Source organism: Cetorhinus maximus, chromosome 15, assembly GCF_964194155.1.
Source record: "Cetorhinus maximus chromosome 15, sCetMax3.hap1.1, whole genome shotgun sequence".
Lineage (NCBI taxonomy): Eukaryota > Metazoa > Chordata > Chondrichthyes > Lamniformes > Cetorhinidae > Cetorhinus > Cetorhinus maximus.
The window spans coordinates 88,756,113-88,778,765 of NC_135893.1; the positions used below are offsets into that span (position 1 = coordinate 88,756,113).

Consider the following 22,653-nt stretch of genomic DNA (forward strand, 5'->3'; position numbering starts at 1 on the left):
ATGCGTTCACATCCTTCCTATAGTGTGGCGCCCAGAACTGTACACAACAATCCAGTTGAGGTTTAACCAGTGTCTTATATAAGTTCATCATAACTTACATTTTGCAGGAGTTTTGCCTGAATGCATGTGGAGCTGGCTTCAAGAAGGACACCAATGTTGGTTGGACAGTTCCTCCATTGCCTAGTACCTGGAGTTCAACCCCATCCTGTCTTCACTTGCTATCCTACAGCCATTGCATTTTCCAACATACAGGAAGCAGGTATCAAGTCACCAACAGGACTCCTGATTTTTTTGATCCATTTTGATCAAAGGATACCGGAGCAAATTGTAGTGCCCTTACTTCTGTCCCAACTGACATCAATTATTTATTATCCACCAGTAAGGTATCCTGGCACCCTCCTTCATTGCAAGGCACCATTCTGTATGTATTCATGAACTCTGTATTTAAAAATCGTCAACATTGCTACATCACTTGTTAATTTGTTGCAATAAAGCAAGATGGAAACTAAGGACAGGATTTTCAGGTCGTTGGGCGGGCCTGGGAGTGGCCAGGAAACGGTCCGCCACCTGTGATCATCCCCCGGCCGCGATTTCACACGGCCAATTAGCAGCCAGCTAGCGTGAAAGGCGTGCTGAAAGGCTCAGCACTGGCGGGGTGGGGGTGGGAGGAGGGAGAGCACGGAAGCCGGCGCAGGCACAGTGGGGGGGGAGCGCGGAAGGAAAGCCCCCTGAAGGCAGAGAGCTGCCTCAGGGAACTGAAGAATTTTAAAATTATAAAATAATTACAATATAATGAACACAGTGTAATCATCAGCAAACATCCTCACATCTGACCTTATATAGAAATATCGTTAATGACGTAGTTGAAGGTAGGACTCTAACCTGAGGAACACCTGCTCCAATGTCCTGGAGCTGAGATTATTGACCTTCAAAAATAATTAATTTTTCATACTTCAATTGGTCCAAGAAGAAAAGGGTGCTAGAGACAACACTGAGGACTGACTGTTCAGAAACCTAAACCTATTGGGCGTTGAATGCATGCAGTGGCTGGGATGTCATTGAGTGAAGTCCGAAAGAGTCCGCTGATTGCTGTGCATTGCAAGGTAACTCAATTTTTTCCAGTGTAGCATGGCCAATATTATCGGATGAAGGTTGTTTTTTTCTCCTGGTGACATTTTGCCGAGGGCATTAAGCATTATCTAAATGGAGATAGGAAATTCCCTGCTCCTGTATTCACTATCAGGATGTTTTGCACTCCTGGAATTCTCCAATATCACACCCCTGTAACTTGGGCAAGACATGTAAAGTAAGGCATCTGTTTACCACCTCGGGTGGGTGTAATGTTTCCTATGGTAATATTTGTAGAAGATCAGTAGAGTGTTCCTGGTGTCCTGATCAATATTTACCCTCAACCTGCAAATAAGTGTTGGAGGACAAAATGTTCAACAGTGTAGGCATATTTAGCTGTCTTTTCTATAATGCAAAACAATGATTTGCTAAGTCCAGGTCATTTACAGATTTGGCAGATGATAATTTTTTTCCTGTGGGAATGAAAACATGTATTATATTTCAAATTCAGGCTTGGTTTATTTCAGCAAATTCTCAGATACACACTGAAAGATCAAGAGCAACTTTTACTGATCAGGTTCCCTGATGGAGCAAACCATGTTCATAAATCATTGGCTGGAATCGCCCCCTCTCGCCATCAGCAGGGTTCGTGGTGGGCGGTGGTGGAAGATATGGCGGGGAGTGGAAAATCAGTTTCCCGATGTCAGGAAACGAGGTTGGGACAGTCCCCTCCTGATGTTTATGGTGAGTTGATGGCGGGCCAGGTCTCCCACTACAGCTCAACTGCAAGTCTCCTGACAATCTCCTGAGCTGCCTGACAAGGGCCCATGTGGTTAGTCTTTCCATCGTGACAAGGGGCGGAATCGGCCCAGATTTGCAAAAAATGTGGTAGTGAGTGGGGAAAGTGACTTTGTACCCGTTGGCCACAATGGCGGCTTCTCATGCTGTATCGTCCCAAACCCGCCACGTTAATTGTGAAATCATGGGAAACACGCCATTTTGATGGCAGGTGGGCTCTCATTTTCCGGCCACGCCATCACCTCACCGCTTCACCATGCCGGGTGCCGTATTTAGGGCTTGTTTGGCAGTGTGAGCGAGAAGGCCAGAAATCAGTTTCACGACATTGTGAAACCAATTTGTAATCATCCACTCAACCATGAAGGGGTAGGGGGTGGTGGGGTGGGACTAGAGTGCTTCAGAATGAGGGTTTGGCCGAGTCAATGGGAAGTGGGTATCTGGTGTTATGAGGGGACAGTGCCTGGGAGAGGGGGAAGTGGGATGCGATAGGGTGCTAGGGTCAGGGTCTGGGTATGGCATGTATAGTTCCCATCTGGCGGGGGGGTGGGGGGGGGGGTCATTGAGGGGGTCAAGGATGATGGCACAGATTGCAGGAGTGGGACCGAGCAAGGTGCATATAGGAATGGTGACTTGGATGGGCTCAGTGGGGAGGGAAGGAAGGTCCAAATTAACAGTGATAGGTTCCAGGGTGATGGGGGGAGGTTCAAGGGTTATTGAGGGGAGAGTGAAGGTGACATTGTGGGGGGCAATGGTGATGAGGGGAAGGTGGTGGGTGATAGGAGGAGAGTAAAAGGTGGTGGAGATAGTTTGAAATGAAACACGCACCATCCTGAGACAGAGGCAGCTCCGGGCCAAGGCAATGCTCTCCATGTCCAATTGCAAAACATGAGGACTATACATGTGCAGTCTTGGATGCAAGAGCGATAGGATTTGCCCGGGCCTGTGGTTTCCCACAGGCGCAGGGTGCGATCGACTGCACTAATGTGGTGCTCAGATCTCTGTCACAACAAGTGATCAATTATGTCAACCACAAGGGCTTCCATTCACTGAATCTGCAGCTGGTGCGCAACCACCATAAACGCATCCTGCAGGTGTGCACACAGTTTCCAGGGAGTGTGCATGGCTCCTACATTCTCAGTTGGTCACAGATCCTTGACATCGTCCATGGTCCACAGAAGCTGCAGGGATGGCTCACATCCAAGGGGATGTGACTGATGACGCCCATGCGGTAGCCTCAGACTACAGCAGAGCAGAGTGATCTCCTCCGTTCCGCCAGGGTAAGTCACTCTTCTCATCACTCTCAACTCACACACTCACAAACCCATTACACATCCACAGGGCTCTCACTCACTGCCAGTTCAAGGGATATCATCATTCTCTATCTCACACTCACATTCATTGTCCTCATCCCATCCATGGGACCACTCACCACCCATACATGCCAGGCATACTTATCATCTGGCCTGGCAGATGTCCTGCTTACATTGTCTCCGTCTCTATTCATGCAGGACAAGCTGGCACACAACAACAGGGAGAAGTCACAGACTGGTGGAGGAATGTCTGAAATCAAGATCCTCACGGACTTTGAAAACAGAGCCATCCAGCTTTCTGGCAAGGATCTGGACCATTCCTGTGCTGATGTGTGATCGGCAGTGCTCTACCAAGTGAGGATCCAGCAGTGCAACATCCATCAGACAACCATGCTATGAGTGATGTGTCCTGTTTCACAGGCCACTGCCATGCACTAATTATCCCTCCTGTTATGGCACAGCTGATGGTAAATGCTGAGCTGCCCAAATCCCAGGGGGAAACTTGAAACACCTTCCAAAATGTTTTTTGCAATTTATATAGAATGAGGAAATTATGTCCCCGACGACTTGTGATGATTTTATAGTAGAATAAACAGTACATAAGAATAATGATAGTGATATTAGCAGATGAAAAATATTACAATTTCTTGTTTTCTTTACACCTCCCCCCTTTTTTAGAAAATGAACCGTCACAATTCAAAAAGACAATTTCATCTACTCAACCTTTTTCTTATTTTCTTATTAATTACTACTTATCTCTATACACTATACTATCACATTATAAGATGCATGCATCAACATGATAATATACCCAAGGTTTCAGTAACAATGGGGTCCGTTTCAGCCCTTTTTTTCCAGTTTTCACACGTCCAACCTTCCTTACATCTTAAACCCTTCATAATGCATCTTCATTTAGGTTTACTCATCCAGTGACATATATAATTTGCAAGTTAAATGGTTGTAACAAAAACATCTAAACAGTCTAGCATTCCAGTTTCAAAACTTTTCCAAAAACTTTAATGGATTATGGTCAGTCAACTGTTTCTGATGAATTGTTGGCAACATAAATTTCAAGATGTTGTGATGCTAGTACCAAACTCAATGTTTCCTTCTCAACAATGGAGTATTTCTGTTGATGAATATTTAACTTCTTTGGAAAATATCCCACGGGCTTTTCAATACTTGCATCATCTTCCTGCAACAATACAGCACCAAAACCCACAACAGTTGCATTAATAGCCAATTTAAACTGCTTGGCATAATTCAGTGTCACTAAAACTGGCACTGTTGTCAACACAGTTTTCAGATTTTTGAATGTATTTTGGCACTCTGATGTCCAGTTGAACTTTTTGTTCTTTTTTAAGTGTTCAGCCAAAGAAGCAACCACACTGCTAAAATTTGGCACAAACTTCCTGTAAAAACCAATCATGCCTAGAAATCGTAAAACTTTCCTTTTTGTTGAAGGCACTGGGAACTTGTCAATCGCCTTTATTTTTACATTTTGTCTGGCCATCTTACCATGTCCAACAGTATGGCCTAAATATGTCACCCGTACTTTTGCAAATTCACTCTTAGCCAAGTTCGCAGCTAAATTAATTTCTTGTAGTCAATTGAATATTTCTCCCAGATGCTGTAAGTGCTCCTCCCATTTTTGACTGAATACCACCAAATCATCAATGTACAGAGCACAGTGACTCAGTCCAGCAATATCCTTATTCGCTAGTCTCTGGCAGATTGCTGGTGCATTTTTCATACCAAATGTCATGACTTTGAACTGATAGAGTCCATCGAGTGTTACAAAAGCTGAAATCTCTTTTGCCCTTTCCGATAGAGGTACTTGCCAATATCCTTTCAGCAAGTCAATCTTTGTAATAAGCTTTGACCGTCCCACTTTCTCAATGCAGTCTTCCAAATGTGGAATAGGGTATGAATCTGCTTTTATCACTGCATTCACTTTTCGATAATCCACACACAGCCTTTGTGTTCCATCTGACTTCGGTACCATCACAACAGGTAAACACCAATTGCTGCAGCTCAACTCAATAGTGCCATTCTTGAGCATAAATTCAATTTCTTTTTGCACTTGTGATAATTTTACTGGATTCAACCTATAAGGATGTTGCTTGATTGGAACAGAATTCCCCACATTTACATCATGTACAGTTACCTTTGTTTTTTCCAATTTATGCCCACAGATAGTTCTATGTGACTGCAATAGCTCTCTCAAGTCACTTCGATTCTTATCTGGAAGATAACTTGTATTTCATTCAACTTTTAAGCACTTCCTCATCGTCCAATTGAATTTGAGGAGAGTAAATTTCAGAATCTTCCTTTTCCTGATTCATCATTACTAATACTTCTTCTTTCTGGTTATCTTCCCTATCAAAGTACTTTTTGAGCATATTTATGTGACATACCCTCTGGGGTTTTTCCTCCATCTGGAGTTCTTACCAAATAATTCACTTCACTTAATTTCTTTTCAATTTGGTAAGGCCCACTAAACCTGGCTTTTATTGGTTTGTTTGACACTGGCAACAAAGCTAACACTTTTTCCCCAGCTACAAAGCCACGAGTCTTTGCCTTCCTATCTGCACTGTCTTCATCACCTTCAGGGATATTTTTAAATGCTCTTTAGCTAACTCACATGCTCTTTTCAATCTTTCCCTGAACTTTGATACATAGTCCAAGAGTGTAGTTTCTGAATTCCTACTCACTAACTTCTCCTGAATTAGTTAGAATGGTCCTCTCACTTTATGACCATATACTAATTCAAAAGGACTAAACTTTGTTGAGTCATTAGGTGCACCTCTAATAGCGAATAATAAGAACAAAATTCCTCACAGAGATAAAAACAAAAAGCTAAAAGTTACTGCGGATGCTGGAAATCCAAAACAAAAACAGAATTACCTGGAAAAACCCAGCAGGTCTGGCAGCATCGGTGGAGAAGAAATCAGTTAACGTTTCGGGTCTTCATGACCCTACGGCAGAACTGAGTATAGTTAGGAGAAAAGTGAAATATAAGCTGGTCTAAGGTGGGGGGGCGGGGGGAGAGAGAAGTTGAGGGTGGGGTGGTTGTGGAGATAAGCAAGCAGTGATAGGAGCAGATAATCAAAAGATGTCACAGACAAAAGGATCAAAGAGGTGTTGAAGGTGGTGATATTGTCTGAGAAAAGTGCTAATTAAGAATGGAAGACAGGATACTCAAGGTACAGCTGTAGTGGGGGTGGGGTGGAAAGACTAAAAAAGTTTTAGTTTTAGATTTAAAAATAATGGAAATAGGTGGGAAATTTCTGTCTTCCATTCTTAATTAGCACTTTTCTCAGACAATATCACCACCTTCAACACCTCTTTGATCCTTTTGTCTGTGACATCTTTTGATTATCTGCTCCTATCACTGCTTGCTTATCTCCACAATCACCACACCCTCAACTTCTCTCTCCCCCCGCCCCCCCCACCTTAGACCAGCTTATATTTCACTTTTCTCCTAACTATACTCAGTTCTGCCGAAGGGTCATGAAGACCCGAAACCTTAACTGATTTCTTCTCCACCGATGCTGCCAGACCTGCTGGGTTTTTCCAGGTAATTCTGTTTTTGTTTTGTTGTTGACAAAATTCCTCCATATCAGTTTTGTGGGTAATCCTGACCAAATGCCCTCATTGTGGTCTTTAGAGTTTGATGCCATCTCTCTAACACACCTTGTGACTCAGGATGATAAGCTGACGATTTGAACTGCTTTATCCCTAGGCTGTTCGTGACTTCCCTAAAAAACTGTGACATGAAATTTGAACCCTGATCCGACTGTATTTCTTTTGGCAAACCTTGTCTGGTAAAGAATTTGGTTAATTCCTCTACAATATTTTTTGCTGTGATGTTTCTCAATGGTATCGCTTCCAGGAATCTAGTGGATACACCCATGATTGTCAGCAAGTACTGATTTCCACATTTTGTCTTAGGGAGGGGTCCTACACAATCAATTAGGACCCTAGTAAATGGTGGAATAGGAATTAAAGATGCAGGTTTTATTACTGCTTGAGGTTTTCCTATCACCTGGCATGTGTGAATTGTTAGACAAAACCTGACTACACCTTTATGCAATCCAGGCCAGTAAAACTGCTTCTATATTTCAGCTATATTCCTAAATGTCCTCTCTACTGGAACTGCGTGAGCTACTTTCAGAATTTCCTTCCTGTCTCCTAATTACTACCTAATGTATTTCTGCCCACTTCTGATCCGCCGGAACATGAGAAGGCTTCCGCTTACTCATTAATATATTATCCTTAAGATAATAACATTCTAGAATACACTTCACCTTTGTTTCCGAGTAAGCTGTTTGGTATAATTGTTTTATTTTCAGATCGTTTTGCTGTAACTCTTATCAATTTCCTTGAGCTAATGCTTCAGCTTCATTCTCCTCCATTCTCTCTTCCTGAACAACCTTATCAAAGATAGTATCAGCTAGTTGCACTTCAGTCTCTTTGCCCTGTCTTCTAGACTCCTCCTCCTCCTGTCTCAACTTATGAATCTGTGATGGTGTTACCGCACAGTCTGGAAACAAACCAGGATGTTCTTCCTGCAACACTTCTGTGGATTGCTTTTCCACAGGCTGTTCAACTACAGTCATCATCACCAACATCTGTGACCCAGCTACACATTTCCTAAGGTAAATTGAACCCCTGAAATAGGCAATTTATCCACTACTCCTACAATCACTTCACCTGTTTTCAAGCTACTTTTTAAATTCACCTTACACAATGGAATTTTTTTTTTGTTTCTCCATGAATTACCCTTATTAATACCTTATCCTGCAAAATTCCCTCATGACAAGAAATATCATTATCCCATATGATTAAGGATTTATTGTCTCCTGTATCGCTTATAATCTGTATATCTTTGCCACCTTGTACAGGTGAAAAGACTTTCCCCACACAGATGAAATCTTTAAACATGTCTTCAACATTCCTTTCAAAATTCCTTTGAATAGGCTGTGACTTGTTTTTCTACTTGAACAAATCCTACCAATTTGTCTTGTTCTAAAAACTTTTGACTTTACAGTACTTTTTGTAGTTCCTACCTAATCCACAATGTTTCCCATGTAACCCCCAGCACATTGTAATAAAATTGGCCATACAAAGTGAATGAAAACATTTAAGCCTCCTTACATCCCTTTCACTCTCAGCACCTTCCTTCCTAGTCTGAGGTGAAATCTCCTTAGAATCTCCAGCTGTTCCTTCTCTCCTTTGACTACCAACCTTGCTCTCACCTTCCCATTTTCTATCCTTCTCAGGTTGAAAAGGGTGTCGCAAAAAAGGTTTAGATCTATGGACCAGTTCATAATTATCTGTTATCTCTGCTGCCTGCCTAGCAGTTTTAACCCTTTGTCCCTCCACATGGGTTCTTACTACTGAAGGAAGTGAATCTTTAAATTCTTCCAAAAGAATCCTTCCCTAAGGGCTTCACAGGTTCTTTCCATTTTTAATGCCCTGATCCACCTATCAAAATTACTTAGTTTGACACTTTCAAGCTCAATATAAGTCTGTCCAGGCCGTTTTCTCATATGTCGAAATTTCTGTCTGTATGCTCCTGGAACCAACTCATAGGCACTCAGAATAGCCTTCTTCACTACATCATATTCCCCAGGTATTTCTTCTGATAGCGATGCATGAACCTCATTAGCTTTACCCACCAACCTAGACTGTAATAGCAATGTCTAAATTTCTTTTGACCATTTCATCTGTTTAGCTATCTTCTCAGATGAGGTAAAGAATGCTTCAACATCTCCTTCCTCAAACTTCAGAAGAGCTTGTACAAATTTAAACATCTCCCCACTGGATTCTGATTTGGAAATAAGTCCTGCATGACCTTCTGGTGTCTCTTTTTTAACTGCCAGCATTTTAAGCTGGAATTCTCTGTCCCTCTCTTTTTCTCTTTCCTCCATTGCTAATTTCTTCAGTTCCAATTCCCTTTCCTGTTTTCTTTCTCTCTCTCCTGCCTTTCTGCCTGTTCCAGCTGAAGTGCTCATTCCCTTTCCTTTTCCTCCAGTTCAATCTTTTTCATTTACAACTGAATTTGAGCCCAATCCAATGACCCACCCCCTTGGAGAACTTGGTCTCAGATATTCCTTCCAATTTCAAATGCTGTCAATTAAAATACTTTCAATTATGCCTGATTTCCTTACCCCTGCAGGTAATCCTAATTGTAACTTATCTGCCAATTCCATTAACTTAGCTTTAGTTACGTTTTGTAAATCAACCAAGGTTATAACTTCAACTCCCAGACAAGTCTTAGCAACCACCAAAGCCATATTGCAGTCTCCTACTTTAAAATCTCACAATACCACTCCTTTTTCAGTATACTCCTCACCCTCGTTGTCTTTAAATTCACCAATTCCAAGCCAATCAAGGAATTGTTCTTTTAATATCCTACAAAGAACCTCCAATTATGTTATGGCATGGCTGATGGTAAATGCTGAGCTGTCCAAATCCCAGAGAGAAATTTGAAACAGCTGCCAAAATGGTCTTTGCAATTTATATAGTATGATGAAAGATTCTGAAATCAGAAAATTATGTCCCTGACTAGTTGTGATGATTTTATAGTAGAATTAACGTTTATTAAAAGAAAATAGAGAAAAAAACACAATTACACTTAAATACAAGAATGGCTTCACACAGAATCACAGAACCACAAAATTTTAATGGCACAGAAGGAGGCCTTTCAGCCCATTGTGTCTGCACCAGCTCTCCAAATAAGCATTATGAGCTAGTGCCATTGCCCTACCTTTTCCCCATACTCCTGCACATTTTTTCTATTCAAATAATCACCTAATGCCCTCTTGAATGCCTCGATTGAACCTGCCTCCACCACACTTCCAGGCAGTAAATTCTAGACCTGAACCACTCATTGTGTGAAAAAGTGTTTTCTCACATCACATTTGCTTCTTTTGCAAATCACTTTAAATCTGTGCCCTCTTGTCCTTGATCCTTTTACGGGGGGGGGGGGAAAGCTTCTCCCTACCTACTCTGTCCAGCCCCCTTATGGTTTTGAACATCTCTATCAAATCTCTTCTTAGCCTTCTTCTTTTCAAGGAGAACAGTCCCAACCTCCCCAATCTATCCTCATAGCTGAAGTTTCTCATCCCTGGAACCATTCTTGGAAACCTCTTCTGCATTCTCTCCAATGTGTTCATATCCTTCCTATAATGTGGCACCCAGAACTGTACACAATACTCCAGCTGAGGTTTAACGAGTGTCTTATATAAGTTCAGCATAATCTCCTTGCTCTTGCACTCTACGCCCCTATTAATAAAGGCCAGGATACTATATGCTTTATTAATTACTCTTTCCGCTTGTCCTGCTATCTTCAATGATCGATGCACATATACATCCTGGTCTCTCTTCTCCTGCATCCCCTTCAAACTTTCACCCCTTATTTTATATTGTCTGTCCATGTTCATCATACCAAAATGCATCAGCTCACACTTCTCCGCATTGAACTTCATCTGCCACCTATCTGCCCATTCCATCAACTTATCTATGTCCTTTTGAAGTTCTACACTGTCCTCCTCACAGTTTACAACACACCCAAGCTTCATATCATTTGCAACCTTTGAAATTGTCCCCTGCACATCAAGATCTAGATCATTAATATATATCAGGAAAAACAAGGGCCCCAATACCGACCCCTGGGGAACTCCACTACAAACCTTCCTCCAGCCTGAAAAAAATCCATTGACCATTATCCTCTGTTTCTCAGCCAATTTTATATCCATGTTGCTACTGCCCTTTTAGTTCCATGAGCAATAACCTTTCTCACAAATCTGTTGTGTGGCACTGTATCAAATGTCTTTTGAAAGTCCATCTACATCACATCAACAGCATTACCCTCATTGACCTTTTCTGTTACCTCTTCAAAAAACTCCAGCAAACATAAACACAGTAAACATTACTTCAGAACAGTTCCACAAGATGTTAACTTAACGACCCTCAGCGCTAACTTTCCCCTTTTCTGTTCAGCAACTATCCTTATAGATTTTAAAATCTATAGAATTCCAGTAATTTTTACCACACAGTGTCTTTTTCCCTTGGGGGGTCTCCTCTGAGGCTGACAACAATTGGGTCTTCAGGTCTGGCCTTGTTCACACTGTTTTCTTGGAGATCTGCCCAGCTTTCCTGCTGTCTTCTGGGAGATCTGACCAGCTACCCCACCTAGGTATCAATGTTTCTTTAAATGCATTCCTTCCCTTTGATCTCTCTATTGTCTCAACCAATCTGTTCAGAAATGCTTTCTTCCCAGAATTGATTAAATATGTTTCGTTACCCTAGCTCTTAGACTTGTAAAAACAAACTTACCCTATCTTTACCTTACATCTTTTACAACCTGCATATATCCCCCTTTGAACTAAAACAACTCAATTCAAAAACGCTCCTCTGATCGCTTTATGTAAAACTCTGATGGAAGTCCCTCTTGGTTTGTTAACATATCAAAACCAGACGCATGGGAACAGCAATATCTGCAAGTTGCCCTCTTTACCACCCTGTGATGGTTGTGCCTTCACTGTTGCTGGGTGAAAACTCTGCAGTTGACTCGCTGACAGTACAGCACCTGTCTAGGTGCCTTTATAAACCTGGTGCCTGGACATGATGATGGGGCGCCCGACATCCTGCCCGCCCCGCCACGAGAGTCGACATGGAATGTGTGTCTGCATATCTAATGAGGCAGGGAGTGCATGATTGCATAGAAAAGCCCACTGCACTCGGTGTCAGGAATCACTCCGACTTTGTCATGCCGGGACGGAACTTACGGTGGGAGGGGGAAGATTCCGCCCATTGTTCCTGTCATCATTGTTGGCTGTCCCTCAATTCAAGGATGATGTCGACTCAGGGACATGAGTTTCTGCCATGGATCTTCATGTGACTGACCAGGTCAATTCTTGACCCGCAAATCTTTGGGCACTTGAGGCAGGATGTCCCATAAGGCAGTGGTATCTGGAGAGCAGGATTTGCTTCCTTTTCTTTTTCTTCTTGGCCGCCAGTCTGTCTCATCATTAATACATTGTGATTCAAAGTGTGATGTAGCTTGATGGACAAGTAGTTGATAAGTCTTGAACGATTGGTAGCAACTTCCTCCCAGTCATTAATGTCATTGCCACCACACTTCAAAAGGAACTTCAGGGTATCTTTGATGTTAATGGTTTGTTGATTATGTTGTTAATGATACACAGGTGATGGGCAATGTTTGATTAAAGAGTGGGATCACATATAATGGGAGTCAACTGACCTGACTGTTTGCCCCTCTACCGTGGCTATGTTCACGGCTGGGTGGCCCTGGAGAGGGAGCATGTGGTATATACCAGAGCGCTAGAGACCTTCAATGATTGGTGGGCTGGGGTACATCATCACCACCGAAAGGGACATTTTGATTTGATTTTGTAAGTTTCCTTTCATGTTTTTGTTTTAGTTACAGTGCCCCACTGGGGGCTGTAACCCCCTCTGATTTATTGATTTTTAGTTTAATTTATTGATTTTTGTTTTGCTTAAAAGAGTCTATAATGGGAGTCAACACGCCATTGTGTTCTGTCCTGCAACCTGGCAGTGGGGGAGGTCCCCAGTGGAGGACCCTTCTTTTGGGAGTCCTCCATTTTTCCATCGGGGACCAGGTGTCGAGGGTGTTGCATGCAGCAGTGCCATGCAACCGTAGGTTAAGGCGGTTCACAGCCATCAGGCCGCAGGTGTTTTCTGCAGCCTAGAGGAGTCTGTATTCCATGTGCATATAGATTGCCAGAGGTTGCTTCCCCTTTTTAGTTGTTTGAAGGGGCTGCTCCTCAATTTTTTGGTTGCGCTTCAGCCCCACCCTCCTGATCTTTGGCCACCCATTGCGGAGGGGTGGTGAGGAAGGAGGAGGACCTCCTTTAAACCTACTCCTGAGCCTGGCCAAGGTCCAGGCAGCCGGTAGTTTGAACGGGTCATCCAACCAACAGTCTGGCCCTCTTCTACGGCTACGCTTGCAGCCGGGTGACCTGACGAGGGAGCACACCGGTTTGCTTGAGGCCTTCCATGACCAGTGGGCACTGCGGGGGCTGGAGTGCAACGTCAGCCTTGGAAATGATATCTTAATTTGATTGGCTAAGTTTTCTTTTGTAAATTTGATTTCTGTTCCGGTGCCGCATCCCTTCTATAAGTTTGTCTTATTGACCATTTGTTTTTATTAAAAGAGTACATAATGGGAGTCAACTGGGACACTGGGATAAGAGTTGGGAGGAAGAGATCGGTAAGGCTGCATCTTATCATTCCTACCAAAGAAAAGACCTAAGTCTTGTTTCATATTTCACCATCTGGCTTGGATCCGTTTAACATTTGTAGCATTTTCGTTGTCCTCCCCTGGAACAGTAACCATTTGAGAGTTGAGACAACAGGACCTGGTGTGGGAGATGGTTTTCAGCCTGAAAACCATCTGGGCACAGTCCATCAAAATGGATTTTGCTGCATTTTTCCCTGAATGCTTTTGGAGCTGGCTTCAAGAAGCTCATAAGCATTTGGTCAATGGTTCTCCCATTGAATCCAGAGGATGTGGGGGCGGTATTGCTGATGGAATATCTCTACCCTCTTCAGTGTCACCACAATACAGTCCAGGCCTCATTTCAGTACAGGAGTGTGGTGACCCCAACTGTTCTGTACACAGGACTTTTGTTGACTTGAGGAAGTCTTTGTTGTCAAACCCTCTCTGCCGTAGTTTGTAGAAGACTGAGCTGGCACAGCTGATCCATTGTTTGATCTCCTTGTCAATGGTGGCCTTTTGAGAGAAGCACCTGCCAAGGTTTCGGAAGTGCTCAACATATTCCAGAGTCTCTCCTTCAATATATATAGAAGATGGAGTATTTGGCTTTCTGGGTGTGAGTTGGTATGAGTTTTGTTTTGGCAACACTCAAGGAGAGGCCAGGTCTCTTGTATGCAGAATTGAAGAGATCAAGAGTGGCTAGCAAATCAGCTTCAGAGTGGGCAATGACACTGTAGTGATCCACAAACTGTAGATCATGTATATTCATGGTAGACAGTTTAGATTTGGCATGGATGTGACTGAGTTTGAAGCATTTAATACTGACACCAGAGGGCAGTTGATCCTTGATGAGGTGAATAGCCACTGTCAGGTAGATTGTAAATAGTAAGGGGGCTGTCACACAGCCTTGCATGACCCCAGTCCAGACTTTGAAGGTGTCTATTTCGATCTCCCACTAAAGACAGTTGCAGTCATATCATCACAAAGCAATTGCAGAATTGTGACGAAGTTTCTTGGACATCCAAATCTCTGGAGCACAATCCAGAGAGCCTTGTGATTTACTGAGTCAAATACTTTGGTCAGGTTGATGAATGCAATGAAGAGTTCCTGGTGGTGTTCTCAACAGTTTTCTTGGATTTGTCTGACAACAAGGATCATGTTGGAGGTTCCTCTGGAAGGGGTGAAGCCACTCTGTGTCTCTGGGAGGATTTCCTCAGCCACAGGAAGTAGACGTTTAAAAGAATGCGTGTCAGGATTTTCCCTGCCATGGACAAGAGGAAATACCTCGATCGTTTCCACAGAATGATTTAATTCCCTTCGTGAAGATAGTTATGATTGTCATATTCCTGAAGTTGGGGTGGGGATGATGTAGTTCTTTGCCCTCAGAAATCTAAATAGGATGAGTACATGGAGTCTTGATGCGAGCAAAGACCCACCAGCTTTGAAGACCTCTGCTGGAATACCATCAGGGCTGAAGGCTCGATTGTTTTTCATCTGTTTGATTGCTTGTTGCAGCTCTCCCATCGATGGTGGTTCACCCTGGATTCTCCCACAGGATGTCAAGGGATAGCCAGGAAATTCTCAGCTGCCACTGTGGATTCACAGTTGTTGAAAATTGTCTTTCCAGCATTGATGGATGGCATTGTCACCCTTAAGAAGAGAAACACAATCCTGTGAGCAAAAAGGGATTTTATCCATTTGACCTTGGTCTATATTTGACCCAGGTAGCTTCAAAAATACTTTGCATGTCATAATGGTCAGCATATTGTTGAATCTCTTGAGCTTTCATGTCCCAGCACATGTCCTTTACCTTCTGGATTTTCTTTGATCTCTGAGCTAATAGAATGCTGCCTTCTTGTCTTCAGCCTGGGGTTGTTCAGCCAGGCAATGAAGGCTCCTCTTTTATGTTGTAGGAGGTCATATTTTTCAGCATCCCTTTCATCAAACCAGTCCTGCTGATGACAGTGCTCGAACCCAATGGCCTGGGCACAGGATTCTAGTACAGCTGACTTTATTGGAGCCCATGGTCCTGGAGTTGAGTTGGATGTGTGAAGATTTTCCAGATTGGTTGTGAGCTGCACTTGGAATTCCTCTCTTCAGTCAGGCTGCTTTAGGGCTGACACATTGAACTTTTTCCTCTTGGATGTTTGGGTGTTGCGAAATCTTGTTGCTCGGTGAATGTTCATGCATGTCCAACGTGTGGATCGGGAGATAGACACATCACTTAGATCTTTGACCTGAACAGTGAGATAATCCAGGAAGTGCCAATCCTTTGATCTAGGAAGCCTCTGTCTGTGTTTGGCAGAAGGCGGGTGTTGATTATAATGAGGCCACACTGAGCCCACTTTGTGAGCAGGAGGACACCATTTGCATTGACATTCCCAACCCCATTTTTCCCAATGGTTCCATTCCAAACATCGGAGTCATGGCCAACCTGGACATTAAAGTCCCCCAGCAGGGTGAGCTTTTCTTCCTTTGGGATGGCAGTGAGGATTGAATTAAGATAAAAGCAAAAAACTGCAGATGCTGGAAATCCAAAACAAAAATAAAAATACCAGGGTTCTGCTCCTAACTTTGGTGAGCCGGGCACCTCTGTCATATTCTTCTCTTTCTTCTCTCCTACCTATAAACAATCATCAGACAGTGAGATCACCAGACTCTATGTTCCTTCTCCTCACTGCAATATCAAAGAGAGAGATGCAAGGGTCAGCAATTGTCTCCTAAAGACCACTCTTGGACAAGTCATCGCCTGCGGCTGACTCTCAAGGCCCCTTAACACATGCTGGAGAGTCCAGGCCACCACGTGGATGCCCAGTGTTAGTGCGCATGATGGTTCACCATGCCCACACCCCTCGCCACCCACACCACATGACCGAGTGGTGGCAGCTATGTCCACTCAACTGCATGCTGAACTCTCATCTCAGGAGCAGACATTGTCCTAACCTGGAATCCAAGGCTTCGCAGTTTGCTTGTACCATGAGGGTGACTTTTCAATGTCAGTGACACACAATGCAAGGGACTCGGAGTGCACCCCTCCATCAGCATTCAATGGCCACCTTTCCCAAGGGCATCCTCAAGCTTGCCCAATCACACAATGGTTCTGCAGCGCAAGGGGTAAACAGTAGAGGAGCAATCATTGGCACTGTGAGGAATTAGTGTTGATTGAGTGGGCACATTGATGGACTAGGCTGACTCCAAGCATGTCAATTGAGTTCAAGCTAAACACTCACAGCTGCCGTGGAGTGCTCATCTTTGACATGTTTTGCCATTAGCCCAGCCATTTTCTTTCCTCAGCTCCCACCCTCTCAACCCCTGCAAGTGTTTGTGCTGGAACCTCGGTCAGTGCTGCCATGAACCACCCCGGCACTGTAACCTTGCCCTGAGGCTGCCTTCTCCCCCTTCTCCCTGGCACTGCCCTTGCTCCGACAACCACAAGCCAGCCACAAAGAAGCCGCTGCGGACACTTGCCCATGTCCCCCCTGAATCCGCAGAGCCGCCAGCATCATCATGAGCGCTGCGCAAAGTTGTGTGCACTCACCTCCGAGTTCCCCTCAAGGTTGAGGTCTGCAGGTGAACGCCTTTTAAAGGCACTTGTAAATCACATCATCGTGAAATCATGGGAGAATGATTCTGGCATGTGGCCACAATAATGAGATGCAAATATATTTAAAATAATTTCCTGATGTTCGATGGCAAGAACCGCGGCCCGCCATTGACTGGGGAAGGGGGCAATCACGTCCTAGATTTGTGTTGTCAGGAAATGCGACGAGGGCGTTCTCGCGAGATTCTCCGATCTCGCCACCGAACATGCCCATCATGATCAGGCACGCAAAATCCCGGCCTTTGTTTGCACTGGGTTCAGTGAACACCTGTGCTGATCACTCCCAGCTGGAGGGGAGTTCACCAACACGAGGGGCCTCCCCTACTAACGTTATTTAAAGGACCAGACACCAACTTGAGGGTGAAGTGCTTTTGACTTACAACTTAGACTAAGTTTGTGGAAGTGAAGTGGTGTGTTTTTGGAGGTGTTTTGGAAAGCTGGTGTTTAAAATCAGGAAGGACATAGGATTTGGTGACTGAGATATGGAGGCTGTGGGTGCAGGAGTTCCAAGCCTGAAAAATGACCATCAAACGGAATGAATGCTTCAGAGAGCGGAAGCCCAGCAAGGAGCGAGGAGAAGGAGGGGTCTCCACCGGGAGGCTTTTCAGGAACATTTCTCCTACCTCCACCTGATGCAAGATCACTGCCTGGGTTACTCAGAGTCAGCAGGGAGGTGGCAACTAAACCGTGCTACCTCCTACAACCCGACCTAGAGCCAAACACGAGGGCAAGGATGGCCCTGCCAGCAGCATCAAGGTCGCTGTGTCATTGAAATTTTATGTGCCCAGGTCTTCACAGGTGGGAGCAGGTAGCAACTGTAACAGAACTGATTATACTGTGCATTGGTGCATGAGGGAGGTCACGGAGGCCATGTAATCCCCATGAGGCGAGTACACCATCTCTTCCTCGGCAGGAACAAGCAGGGTGGGAGGGCATGTGGCTTTGTCAGGATAGTGGGATCCCCAATGGTGCAGGGAGCCACCCACCACACACATGTGGATCTCTGGGAACCCCCATGACAATGGGGAGATACACAAAACTTAACGTTACCAATCAATCACTGTGCAATTGCTGTGCCACATTCCTAATACAACACATTGCTGAATGCTCACTATCCTGTCAGCAGCCACCTTGTATTCACCCTGTGCCATCTTCATCTTGAGACCTCCACAGAGAACCATAGTCTGGCTGCTTGGGGCAACGGCCCTTTATCCACTTCTGCCACCTGACCAGGCAAGGGCAGCAGTTGTACAATGTGAATTCGTCTGCAACCTCACATTCCAGTGAGCTCTTACATAAATTACCCTTTCAGCCCTGTGGACTCATTATGTGAAGATCTAGACTCTCTATACTACTCTCTATGGTAAGTAACAGTATCAGGTGACTGCAAGTGTCATTATCAAGCTACGGTGTTTCCTCATCCCTGGTGAACATGTTACGATGTATTAATCAGAAGCAGCACAAAATGTGCAATGTAAAATGTTGAATTCGTTGTTCATGATAATTCATTCCTTTTGTTCTAGCTATCTGAGAAGTACGGCACAGAATTCAGCATCAAGCTAGGACCCAGAAATATGGTGGTGCTGACCGGCTATGAGGCAGTGAAGGATGCAATTGTCAACCATGCAGAGGAATTTGGTGAAAGAGCACGCATCCCAATATTTGAGACGACCGTAAAGGGATATGGTAATTCTCACCGTTAACTTCATTATTGTAAAATCTATAAGTTAAAATCTGGCTGCATTTTGCCCTGGTTCAGATAATCATTAAATTTCAGAGTTTGGCCAAGGTTTATTTTTCTAAAGCTTAATGTTTTAACATAAAAACCAACCCTTTGAGTAAGATTAGTAACTAATTTCCTGTAATTTCTATAAAACGTGATTGTATTTAATCATACAATATCTGAAAATGATTAGCTATGAACCACATTTGGTGATGTCAGTGTAGGAATGATCAGCAAATTCACATGGCATCCTACTTTCCACGTTTTACACAGTGGTGTTAATATCTTTATTAATACATTAAGATTTGACTGATATGCTGTTAGGGCTGGAAGCATAAGAACAGGGGAGGCCATTTAGACGCTCGAACCTGTCCTGACACTCAGTGAGACCATATCTGTGACCTACCTCCGCATACCTGTCTCTGCTCTAGATTCCTTAACCCCTTTGGTTAACAGAAACCAACAATCTCAAATTTAAAGTTAACAATGGACCCAGCGCCAATTGCCGTGTGCGTTAGATGAAGTAGAGAGGGAGGAGGCTCATGTGGAGCATAAACACCAGCATTGGCCAATTGGGCTGAATGGCTGTAAATTTGATGTAACTTTGTGACGGCGTGAAAGGCAATGTCACACAAATATAACCCTAATGTCGCCAATAGTAATTTCTAGGCTTCCATCATTTTCTATTCTAGTTAATTGACAACTGAGGAGGTATTAACCTAATATCTGTTAAATGTAAATATTTTTCTTTATATTTGAAGTTTTTATGACTTCTTTCTAATGGGTTTAATCGTAGGTATTATTTTTGGTCATGGGGAGTCATGGAAGCAAATGCAAAGGTTCACCTTAACCACGTTACGAGATTTTGGAATGGGCAAAAAAACCATTGAAGACAAAATAATTGAGGAAACTGATTTTCTGATAAAAATGATTGATTCTTATAAAGGTGAGTTTGTGTGAGGTAAGTGAACAGAATTATCAGTGTTTCTTTCCTCTGCGTGCTTGTAATTATTTATAAATGCAGATAAGCATTAAAGAATCACAGAAATCTATATCACATTTGGTCTATTGTGTCCCTGCTAGCTTTTTGCTAGAACAGTCCAAAGTAATCCCACTTATTGCTGGGTGCCCATAGCTCTGTCCCTTCCTCTGATGTGAATCAAGGGTTTCTCCCGCTACTGATGTGACCAACTGGTTTTTTAGTTTCTAGTTTAATCGACTCTCAATTCCTGAACTGTCCCCCAGTCTAGTCAGAGTCTTTGCTACCTCCTCTCTACCTTCCTTTAACAGCCTAGCGAACAAGCTCAGTGTCTTACCAGACGAGCGATACAATTGTGATTTGCTATAAAGGATCAGCGCTAAATTGTGTGTGATCTTTCCTTTTTTTTGCAGGCCAACCCTTTAATCCAACCATCAAACTGAACACTGCTGTGGCCAACATAATTTGCTCTATAGTTTTGGGGGACAGATTTGATTATGAGGATGAAGCATTTGCCAGTTTAGTAAAGAGAGTGAACGAAAACATTCAACTCGCTGGTTCGACTATGGTCCAGGTAAATCTAATTTTTCATTAGCCACAGAAATACATTCCAGTAAAGAACATTTGGAACTAACAGTGGCTGGAATGAAGTCTCGGGGAGTCTGTGGTGCAAAATATTAGTGAAGTTTCTTTTTTTTTATGTGGCTGTTTAATTTAGGAAAGAACGTTAGTCACAATTTTGAGTTACATCCTATTTAATTATCTAATTTAATATGGAGGGTAAAAAACTCAGCATTTTCCAGACAAAAACTCTCTTAAGCTGCTTGCTGCAGAAATGCACCTTAATAACTTATCAGGAGGTTATTCTGTCAGCTGGGTTTGAGAACCTTTGGATTATGGAACCAGGACAGGAAAGTATTTTTTGTAATAGAGATCAGCCAGGTTATAATTTTATGGGAGATCTGGCCCATGGATTGAATGGCCTCTTGTTCCTGTGTTCTTATTTTAAAAAAGGGAATGTTGCAAATCTGAGCTCAAAAGCAGAAGGTTGGAAATGATCTACTCGAGAGAGATGTGAACATTTTGTTCCAGAGCTGTTTGATAGGATGATCACTAATGGATGCACAATTTGGACACTTTAATGCGGCAGCTGCATAATATTTAATATTGCACTGGAGTGCTGGCTTTGGCTGCAGTAGAGTGCTTCAGTTGGAGTTTGGTGACTGAGGGGGTTTAAGGGTTAAATTCCATCTAAAGTCTAGTCTTTATTTAATTTTGCAGTTAACTAACAGTTGCTGTTTGGGTTGGAAGAAAGTGAGTATTAGTCCAGCCTTAAAGCAGGGCTCATTCAGGTTCTGCTTACAGCTGCAACTAACTAACTAGATAACTGCTGTAATCAGGTTTTCTGAGGCTAGGTTCAGTGAGTATAAATGTAGACTATCTCATAGTGCTGACTTTGTCTGCACTGGAGTGCTGTTTTTGGCTGCAGTAGGGTGCTTCAGTTGGAGTTTGGTGACTGAAGGAATTCGGGGAGGAAGTACTCCTTTCCTTTTTTACCTTTCCTTTTCTACCTTTCCTCAAAGATGAATGGTGGCCTTGGTAAGTAAGACTTGGTAAGTAAAGAAGAAAAGTATAATATTTTTAAACAAGTTGCCATACTTGGAGTTAACTCAAGGGCCAGGAATAAGGGAAATCCACAGCAAATATAATAAAGTAATGTAAATAATCCAAAGTAGAATAAAGTTAACATAAGGGAAGTAGAGTTAAGACATGGCAGGGCAGCTCAGTCGAGTTGAATGCGTGTCCTGTAATATGTGCAAAGTCATGGACAGTATCAGTGCCCTAGATGACCACATGTGCAGGAAGTGCTGCCAGCTGCAGGAACTTGAGCTCCGGGTTTCAGAGCTCGAGCAGAGGCTGGAGTCTCTGTGCCACATCCAGGAGGCTGAGAGCTAGGTGAATAGCACGTTCAGAGAGGTGGTCACACCGCAGCTTAAGGGCCTGATGACAGAGAGGGAATAGGTGACCACCAGGCAGTCCAAGAGAAGTAGGCAGGTAATGCAGGAGTCCCCTGGGATCCTACTTACAAATCGGTTTTCCATTTTGGAAGCAGTTGGGGGCGCTGGTTCTTCAGATGAGCGCAGTCAGAGCCAGGTTTGTGGCACCACATGCGTCTCGGCTGTACAGAAGGGGAGGAAAAATAAAGAAGATCAATATTGATAGGGGATTCATCAGTTAGGGGAACAGACAGGTGTTCCTGTGGCCGTAGACGTGACTCGTGAATGGTTTGTTGCCTCCATGGTGCCAGGGGCAAGGATGTCACAGAGCGGCTGCAGGACATTCTTCTGGGGGAGGGTTAAGGCACGCCCAGCGTGACTTGCAGCCGGAAGCGCTCAGCGCTCCCTGTGTGGGCGAGGGGAGGAGGGAGAGTCGGGGCCTGTGCACTTCCACGCATGCGTGCAAAAGAGCACAGAAATCTCCCTGAGTCACAGAGCGGCCTCATGGAGTTCAATTTCACTGTGAAAACCTGAAAATAAGATTTGAAAAAATTATTCAGACATGTCCCCTCATGTGACAGTGTGTATGGATTTTATTAAAAATTTTTAATTAATTTATAAAACCTTCATGAAACCTCATCCCGCCCCTGGATGAGGTTCCATGAAAAATGCGAAGGCCGCCTGGGCTCTTCGCCTGCCCCCCACCAACCTTAAGGTTTGATGAGCAGCCCTGAGAATCAATTTAGTTAGTTAAGTAATGGCCTTAATAGGCCTTTGCCAGTTCGGTCAGCGCGCAGCCGACTCCGCTGAGCGCCCGCCAAACTGAGGATGGAAATGTCGCTCGGTAACGTCGGGACACACTCCCAACATCACCGTGCACCATCTTATACATTGGTGTGTGGGGCCC

At 43.7% G+C, this 22,653-nt stretch overlaps 1 protein-coding gene across 1 annotated transcript in view; it reads left to right on the forward strand.

Annotated features, from left to right (window-relative positions):
- The window catches only part of LOC144690308 (uncharacterized), a 59,546-nt gene that overhangs the window by 30,606 nt on the left and 6,287 nt on the right, over positions 1-22,653 (forward strand). Inside the window, exons 10-14 of the mRNA XM_078557663.1 lie at positions 7,780-7,837; positions 13,018-13,261; positions 18,571-18,733; positions 19,567-19,716; positions 20,163-20,323. Coding sequence (XP_078413789.1) covers positions 7,780-7,837; positions 13,018-13,261; positions 18,571-18,733; positions 19,567-19,716; positions 20,163-20,323 — 776 coding nt within the window. The remainder of the gene's footprint in view (positions 1-7,779; positions 7,838-13,017; positions 13,262-18,570; positions 18,734-19,566; positions 19,717-20,162; positions 20,324-22,653) is intronic.